The sequence below is a fragment of the Stomoxys calcitrans genome, chromosome 5, assembly GCF_963082655.1.
Source record: "Stomoxys calcitrans chromosome 5, idStoCalc2.1, whole genome shotgun sequence".
NCBI classification, from domain to species: Eukaryota; Metazoa; Arthropoda; class Insecta; order Diptera; family Muscidae; genus Stomoxys; species Stomoxys calcitrans.
Window position 1 is genome coordinate 71601973 of NC_081556.1, and position 9591 is coordinate 71611563.

General features: G+C 41.8%; 1 protein-coding gene across 1 annotated transcript in view; it reads left to right on the forward strand.

Annotated features, from left to right (window-relative positions):
* The window catches only part of LOC106088762 (integrin alpha-PS3), a 33176-nt gene extending 25229 nt beyond the window's left edge, over positions 1 to 7947 (forward strand). The window contains exons 7-9 of the mRNA XM_013254431.2: positions 24 to 93; positions 6429 to 6759; positions 6819 to 7947. Of these exons, the coding sequence (XP_013109885.2) occupies positions 24 to 93; positions 6429 to 6759; positions 6819 to 7426 (1009 nt within the window). The 3' untranslated portion in view covers positions 7427 to 7947. The remainder of the gene's footprint in view (positions 1 to 23; positions 94 to 6428; positions 6760 to 6818) is intronic.
* The last annotated feature ends 1644 nt before the right edge of the window (positions 7948 to 9591 follow it).

Below are 9591 nucleotides of genomic sequence, written 5' to 3' on the forward strand. Positions count from 1 at the left end.
TTTTTTTTTTTTTTCAATTTTAGAAAACCATCGACGGAACCTATTAATCTGGAAAAAATGACGGGTTCTGCAGAAGTTATTAATGTTTACGATGTAAGTAAAATGTGAAAATATTGACCTAGATATTGCGAATTAAATGCGGCATAAAAAAGATTGAGGCAACGCATAGTGTGGTATTTGGCTTGCAAAATGGGGATTCATTCAGGGAAGCATGCATCGTCAAGCGGGAATTGGCACAAATGTCTTTTATGGCTTAGAGATGAAGCCTTCATACAAGTTCATTTTATGTTGCTATTGGAGTGATCTTCACCAAATTCAAGGTACTATCAATAAATCGCCCGCCAAATACCCCTCGCTGCAACTTTAAAATATTTCTTGCCATAGAAATTTGATTTTCTTTTGTATTACCACACTTGATTGGTGAATAAGTGGAACAAATTTCCTTTTTTTTCGTACTCACGCCTTAAAATGATTACTGACAAATAGGGTTTAAAGTAAAGGTGAGCACGTGAGTTATCGTGTCACGTGTGAATCACGTATATCATTAGAGAGATACAAATCAAATCGCGTGAGCGTGAGTGATCTTTATGAAATCAAAATTATTCTTACGTGAACCTGAGTGAGTGAAATCCTGCTCACGACTGTGACTTTTTACCGTGAGTCGTAAGTTTTTCGAGAGTCATGGTTTTTCTCGTGGGTCGTGATTAGTTTTGTGAGTGTCTCGTGAGTCATGATTTCTCTTGAGTTGAATGTGAATCGACATTTCAGTTCATTATCACCACAACATTTTAAGTCAATCTAGCAATGTCCGTCCGTCTGTCTGCCTAAAGTACATAAACTTTCGAATGAGTAAAGCTACCACAAAATTGAGCAGAACTAACTCGAAAGCTCTTGTTTGAACCCTTGAGTGGAGCGGACGTTTTGTTATTTCACTCCGCAAGAATTTTCCTGTAACTTGTAATAGGTCATTATTTTTGGAAGAAAAATTGAAGTCACTCAAGGATAGCTGCGATAGAGGTATCCATTAGGCGGCTGATGATCTGCGTCTGTTTCCAGTGAAGCGGCAGATCTAGAGCCCGGGAGTATGCTTAGAATGGACTCCAAAGACCCAACAGCTGCGGTGGTGGTATCAGACGTGGAATTCAGCAAAGTGTTTTAACGAAATTCGTCTAGTTAAAAAGCGATAACAGACACGTTAACGAATTTGGTATTCAGTAGCCACTTTTAACGATAATCGACATCATTTAAATCAGCTGTTTCGCTAACGAGTGAAAATTCGTTAACTAAACGGCAGGTAGTTAGTTGATGTTTACTTTAACGACGAGAAAAAAAAATCATTAATTACAGTGGCTATAAAGTATTTTTCTTTTGTTTTTCTTAAAAAAATTCAGATACGTCTGCAAATAGTTAATTAGAGCGTAAGAGTGCTTTTAATATGAGAAAAATGTTCGCAGAATTGCGGTACAGGCCGTAGCACATTGTCCGCTACTGAAACCCCGACTGGTGGAGCGGCTGCACCAGACTCCACTAGCCGACAGACGGCTGCTTAACAGGGGCTTTAGACGAAGACACCTGGTTCGAGTCTTAAGGACAAGGCCGAACCTATTCTTTCTTCGCATGCCTATAATTTGCCTAGGCCACCGGCCTTCCCTGGCAAACCAACACTCTCTTTAAGAGGATGGAATAATAGACGACGCATCACTTTCAGGTTTATTGAGAGGCTTGGTGCGAATGATCCCAAGACTCTCACTAATAGGGACCCCAAAGACTACATGTCTGGATTCGGAAACTGTAACGCAGTCAGCCGAAAGGCTGCGGTCACCTAGAGAGCATCCCATGCCTAAAGGAATTAGGGCGAACAACAGTAAGATGGGTCCAAGAACCTTTGCCAATGTCGCTAGGGATAGTTTAGTGATGGCAGTTGTCGACAAGGGAGAAGAACAGGGCTGCATACCTAGGAATAATTGGAGTGGGATAGTCAATGGACTGTCATCAGTACACTCTGATGCCCTTTCGGAATTTCCTGGGTCTCCTCCAGTTTTTGACGATGCAGGCTGGTATCGAGACCGATACAGGCTAATTGCCTTCGGGTATCAACGCTCAATTGAAATATATCGTTGTGCGCTAAAAAGGATTGGTCAGATCTAGCCAGGTGCAGCACTAGATTTAATCAAGAAGGAAGATGTTCCTTCTCAACCAATGCTTGGATACCAAGAATTCTCTTTGCTAATGTCGCTAGGGATAGTTGAGTGATGGCAGTTGTCGACAAGGGAGAAGAACAGGGCCGTATACCTAGGAATAATTGGAGTGGGATAGTTAATGGACTGTCATCAGTACACTCTGATGCCCTTTCGGAATTTCCTGGGTCTCCTCCAGTTTTTGACGATGCTGGCTGGTATCGAGACCGATACAGACTAATTGCCTTCGGGTATCAACGCTCAATTGAAATATATCGTTGTGCGCTAAAAAAGATTGGTCAGATCTAGCCAGGTACAGCACTAGATTTAATCAAGAAGGAAGATGTTCCTTCTCAACCAATGCTTGGATACCAAGAATTCTCTCAGATCCTGAAGATTGGTAGATTGGATGAGGCTGATGGTGAGCGGAGACATGCAGTATTCGTACTAAACTCCGGCTGTCTCGCAGACCTCAACAAGTTTGAAGGGGTTGTATCTTACGGATTCAACAAGTTGAAACAGAAGGTCTATAGAAGCGGTAGGGTTGGGGAATCAGGAGACGACTCAGCAGTTGTTGCTGAACACTTGCCTGAGGAGCTATCGCTAAGCACTGAAGATTTAGCTGTAGCCAGCCTTGAAATAAACAAGTCTCATAACTGGTTGGCTTCCCTATATATGGCACACGATTCAGAGATGCCGCCTTCAAACCTGAAGCCGCTTATGTAGGGAAGAAAGCCTCATTGTAGAAAGTGATGCTAATGCACATCACCAGATATGGGGAAGTTCGGATGTCAACGAAATGGGGGGAGCTGGTTATTGAATATGTTATAAGGTGCAATCTGGCGATTTGTAATAAAGGAACAGGCAGGAGATACTACATATTACCTTTTTATCGGCAGATATAGGTGGAAAAATTTGCGACTGGGAAGTGTTGGATAACCACAGCTTTTCTATCACCGTTATATTAGTTTCAGCATTGATGAAAATACTGAAGTAGTGGTTCCACGGCCAAACAGATGAAAGGCGGAATGGAATAATTTTCGGCACAAATTCTACACCACTATCCCTTCTAGACCAGAAAAGGAAGTGGAAACTACTGAGGATATAGACACAGTGGTCAAGCGGATCACGAAGGCCCTGAATGAATGATGTGTCAGCAAGCCCTAGTGCAAAGCCAAGAGGCAAACACCAATCGCCATGGTGGACCCCAGAGCTGGTTAGTCTAAGGAAGGACTGCAGAAAACTCTTCAACAGAGCAAAAGCCACAAGTACCACACGATTGGGACATCTATAAGGCTGTGCTAAGAAAATATAAGGGTGAGCTGAGAAAAGCTCAGAATTTTGCAGCTCCGTGGAGGATACATCTGATGCCTCCAGGCTAAGGAAGATTCTGTCCTCGAGACTTATTACGGTGGGGTATATCCAGAAGTCAGAAAATGTATGGACATATGTCTAGTGAGGAAACACTAGAACTACTCGTTGATACACATTTCCGGGAAAATCCTCCAATGGACAACGTGACGCCAGAAGAGATTGACACTAGTATGCATTCGTCGGAGGCTATTATGGAAATTATGTCTGAGCCGAAAACCCTTTGGGCGATAAGAAGTTTCGATTCCTTTAAGTCGCCAGGCCCTGATGATGTATTACCGGTAGAATCACAAGCTGTTTCTGATAAACTGGTTCCCTGGCTTAGGGTGACATATTCTGCTTGTTTCAGAATGTCATATATGCCTGTGGAAAGGAGGCACACGAAGGTCATTTTCATTCCGAAAGCAGGAAAACCCTACCACATGAAGGCGAGAGATTTTCGTCCTATTAATCTGTCATCCTTTATGTGGAAGACTCTTGAGAGGTTGATAGAAATATATCTTAGGGCAAAGATCCCTGGAGATCGCCTGTCGCGGCAGCAGCATGCATATAGTAAAGGTAAATCCACTGAAACAGCCCTTCACGACCTAGTCGGCTGCATAGAGGGTTCTTTTGCTGTCAAGGAATATACAATGGTAGCATTTCTTAACATTGACAAGGTGCTTTCAATAATGTAAAACCGACGTCAATCATGAAGGAGTTTGAGTTTCTAGGCATCAACTCTGCCGAAAGAAAGCTTATTAATAACTTACTTACTAAAGTATGCATTACGGCAGGCTTGGGATCTGTGGATCTGAAAAGATGGGTCAGCAGACGAACTCCTCAGGGAGGTGTACTGTCTCCTCTACTTTGAAATATAGCCATTAAAATATATTATTGTCTTTGGAAGAAAAAGGTGTAAAAGTGTTCGCGTATGCTGATGACGTGGCAATTGCGGTTAGGCGAAAGTTTCCCAGCACTCTAAGAGATGTACTACAGGAAGCTCTACGTGCAACAGCAAAGTGGGCTACCGAAAGTGGTCTGGGTATAAATCCGTGAAAGACAGAAGTAGTTCATTTCAGCAGGAGAATTAACACAGTGAGTTGTGTTATGTGTTCATGTCGAGTATGGTTTAGGTTGGATCATTTTTGGTATAGCCTCCATAAAGGTTGATCTCCCGATTAAAGGCCTTTCACCCTTAAGTAACGAATTTTTACCCGATTACGCTGAAATTAAGAACAGTGTGCAATTTGAAACCCACTAGCTCTAACCTCCCCGATTATGATGCTGATCGGATCACATGTGGGTATAATTGCCATATATATCGATCCCCCAGATTGACGGTCTTAAACCCACAAAAGACCCCTTTATTACCCGATTTTGTTGATATTTTGAAGAGTGATTTGTGGCGAGTTGGGTCCAATTCGGATCGAATGTCGATGTAGCTACTGCAGGTACATAATGGTGCATTTGCGGCAATTAAATGTGGAGATAGCGATTCTCGTCAAGCTCAAGAGGCCGTTCTGGTCCATAGGACCGACAACCGCTGGAAGATTATTGCCATTGGTTATTTTAAGGTGCCGATAACTCGCCTACTCATATCAAGTATCATAGGTACTGAGATTTTAAGCTGGTGCCGTCTGGCTTTCCCGTACCGGATTTAAACGAAATGTTGTTTATATATGCCCAAGGAAGTAGGTTTTCAAAACTTCATCCCGACCGAGGTTAGTGCTTTTTTACTTGATTTAGTTTTTTCCAGTTGTTTTTTTATACCCTCCACCATAGGATGGGAGTATACTAATTTCGTCATTCTGTTTGTAACTCCTTGAAATATTCGTCTAAGACCCCATAAAGTATATATATACTTGTTCGTCATGACATTTTAAGTCGAACTAGCCATGTTTGTCCGTTCGTCCGTCTGTTTGTCGAAAGCACGCTAACTTTCGAAGGAGTAAAGCTAGCCGCATGAAATTTTGCAGAAATACTTCTTATTAGTGTAGGTCGGTTGGGATTGTAAATGGGCTATATCGGTCCACGTTTTGATATAGCTGTCATATAAACCGATCTGGGGTCTTGACTTCTTGAGCCACTAGAGGGGGCAATTATTATCCGATTTAGCTGAAATTTTGTACAACGGCTTCTCTTATGACCTTTAACATGCGTGTCGAATATGGCATGAATCGGTTTATAGACTAATGCAGCTCCCCTGTAAACCGATCTTCCCATTTTATTTTTTAGCCCATAAAGTATGCAATTCTTACTAGATTTGGCTGAAATTTTATACAATGACTTCTACTATGGTTTCCAATATTCAGTTCAATTATTGTCCGAAATGGACCATAACTTGATATTGTTCCAATAACATAGCAATTCTTTTCTTTTATCTTTTATTGTTTGCCTAAAAGAGATACCTTGACATGAGCTCGACAAATGCGACCCATGGTGTAGGGTATATAAGATTGGGCCCGGACGAACTTAGCACGCTCTTACTTGTTTTTTTTTTTATATCTATATCTATGTATAACTTTTGTAATAGTGTTCAGTGTTCTCGTTTCTTAAGCCCGGTGCTCCTTCGTGCTTATACGCTCGACAGTAAATAAAAGTGTCCTAGCAGTTCGGCACATGTACAGATTTCCACCTCGTCACCCTGCGTTCTACTGCGTTCAATATTTCGACATATGACACCTAATGCAAAACCGGCCCAAAATTTGCACAAATATTTCTTATCGATGTAGGGGCGTTCATTTACAGGCTGCTTATTTTATGTGTGCTTTTCAGTGGATAGAATAATTCAATAACTGGAATGAAAAGTTTGCTTTAATTGGAAAGATTATGAACTAAATCAGTCTACACATTGTGCTTTAACTCTTATACGCTTTTTAATTCTTTAATTCGTTTTAGGTGAAAAGTATTGGACCCAGCACGATGGGCTCTATTCGCATTGTCTTTGATATACCTGTGGCCTACACCATACCCGGAAGTACCAAAAATGTCCAAATTATTGATATGAACAACATCACCATGCAAGCTGTGCACGATTCCCAAATCAAAGATGTCCAATTCTTCCAAAACTCCACACAAATCTTGACGAACGCTGTAGAGAAGACTGCCAGTTTCTCAACGCAATTCACTACAAAATTGTCAAAAGATGGTGGCAGCAATGGTATGCATTATAACGCCATTAATATGGGTCATGTGAATGAGTTTAACGTTAAGGAGGAGTCCTTGGGAAGTATGTCTTGCATATATAAAACAATTTGATCAGTCCTTCATCTGATTATCCTTTTCCAGATTCCGTGATGGCCAGTGTGGCGTCCTACCGTCGTAGACGTCGCGATGCCACAGCTTTTACAGCGAACAAAGAAAACTACGCCCGCATTGCAAACACCAAATCATACGAATTACTCAGCGACGATTTGAAAGGTACTCTTCCGGTTAACCGCACGATTGTTTTCAACTGCAATGATCCAGAAACGACTTTGTGCGTTCGTGCTGTTGTTTCACTGTACGATTTTAAGCCCAACAAACCATTGACGGTGACAATGAAATATCACGTGGATCTTAATGAAGTTAATCAGATCCTTATCGAACCTTGGGAGTTCTTTGTGATCGTTGTAGGACTTGATGTTCAAAAGAGTGGCGATCCTTTGGCCACAACATTTGTAGTAAACAAAAACATCAAATACAATATCATTTCGAAGCATCAACTGTATGGCACACCCATATGGGTTATAGTTTTGGCAGTCCTTGGCGGTTTACTGGCCTTAGCTCTTATCACATATGCCATGTACAGGGCTGGATTCTTTAAACGAGCTACCAAGGAAGAAATGGACAAGTTAATGCACCAAGCTGAATTATCGACTGATGGTGTTACAGAGGCATCGAATTTAAATACATAGGACAATCAAGGATCATAAACTGTATGACCTGTCCGTAGCAGTAATTGCTTAAGCCTTGTGCCATTTTTGCCAATATCCATCATTCACTTAGTCTTACTCTTGCACTTTTTTGTTCTGTTCCTTATATGCTTGTAAGCAATTTTACACATCACTTATGACGAAATTGAAGTTGCCAGGTATTCCAAAATACCCAAATTAAAAGTGCTAGTTTTAGATTTTGTTTAGTTATTTATTTGTTCAGTATTATAAGGAATTCTTCAACGACTATGTATATACCTATTTTAAAAAATTAAACATTTAAAATATGTTTTAATCACAATTAAATCGTATTCTAAGGTTGTAACTATCTGAAATTTTAATGGCAGCTCAGGTTGTGTCTTCCTTTACATACTCATAAACGCACTTTACTATATATCTAAAGTCTCTGCTTCTTAGCGCATTATTCAGCTGAAATGACATATGATGTACTCTATTATAATATTTTTTTATATAATTTAAATAAACTGTGTTTTTTACGAAAATTTTTAAACTTTGCTTGTAACCAAATCAAAAAATTTTAGAGAAAGCACGGGGTACCGCTTTCTTCCAATCCAAAAACCGCTTCACTCCGACAAAATAAAAAAAAAGAATTAGGGGTCCAATATGGATTGTCGCTCAACTATAGTCGCATCGCCAGGAGATACAACCATGAGGACATCGCCAACACATTCCTCCAGCCAGGCCTGAAACGCTGGATCGCGAATTATCTGTGTGGTCGCCAGTCATTTGTGGAATTTGGGGATAAGAAGTCGAAGTACCGTAGAGTGAAACCGGGAGTTCCCCAAGGTGGGGTGATATCATCGGCACTGTTCAACCTCTACCTATCCACCATTCCACCCCATCCAGACGGCATAGAGACCGTATCATATGCGAACGATTGTACGATCATGGCATCAGACCCCCCCCCCCCCTCATTATTGACATCTGCGATAGGTTAAGCGTCTACCTCAACGAACTTGCCTCATATTTCGCTGCAAGAAATCTGAAGATATCTGCGCCCAAATCTTCAGCCACATTGTTCACTACAAATACGCGTGAGGTGAATATTGAGCTGACTGTGATGGTCGATGGAGAAATGATTCCGACCATCAAGTGTCCCAAAATACTTGGCGTCACATTTGACAGCTCTTACACATTCTCCACCTATGAGACGGCAATTTGAGATAAAGTCAAAAGTAGAAACAAGGTCCTCAAGCCACTGGCTGGCAGCACTTTGGGTGCATACAAAGAACCCTTGTTGACCACGTACAAAGCAATTGGGCGGTCTGTGGTAAGTTATGCAGCGCCAGTGTGATCTCGTCGACTTTGTGACACACAGTGGAATTTATTCAGATCTGTCAGAATGCCGCCCTCCGAACTGCGAAGGGCTGTCTCCTCAGTTCTCATGTGGACCAACTCCATCATGAGACAAAGATCCTACCAGTGCGAGGACATAACTACATGCTGTCTAAGCAATACCTTTTGGGCTGTTACCGTAGAAACCATCGAAATCATCATCTTGTCGATAGATATCCACCGCCCAGAAATCTTAAGGTAGATCTACATGATCTAGAGCGTGAGGTTCAGCGCTATAAGAGAGAACCTCTAGATCAAGCGGCATATCAAGCAGGTCTAGACAACATTCATGCAGACACGGTAGAAGATGTAGTAAATTGCTACCTGGATCTACATGATCTAGAGCGTGAGGTTCAGCGCTACAAGAGAGAACCTCTAGATCAAGCGGCATATCAAGCAGGTCTAGACAACATTCATGCAGACACGGTAGAAGATGCAGTAAATTGGTACCTGGTGAAGTAGTCCTTGGAGAACGACCGCCTCCCATTGCACCTGAAGAAATTGACGTCTCCCGGCAAACCAGAGTAGTTCTGGCTCAATTACGTTCCGGCAGATGCAGCCGCCTCAATTCCTACAGAGCAAGGATTGATGCCGACGTGCAAGATGTATGTCCAGATTGTAACCAGGGACCGCACGATACACGTCACCTGAGTAACTGCCCGGCCAGACCCACTCGACTCAGACCTAGATCCCTGTGGACGTACCCCATCTTAGTCGCAGAGTTCCTGGCTCTTGACTTTCAAAAGAATCAAGCAGACGAAAGATAGAACACAATAAACTGCCACAACAAC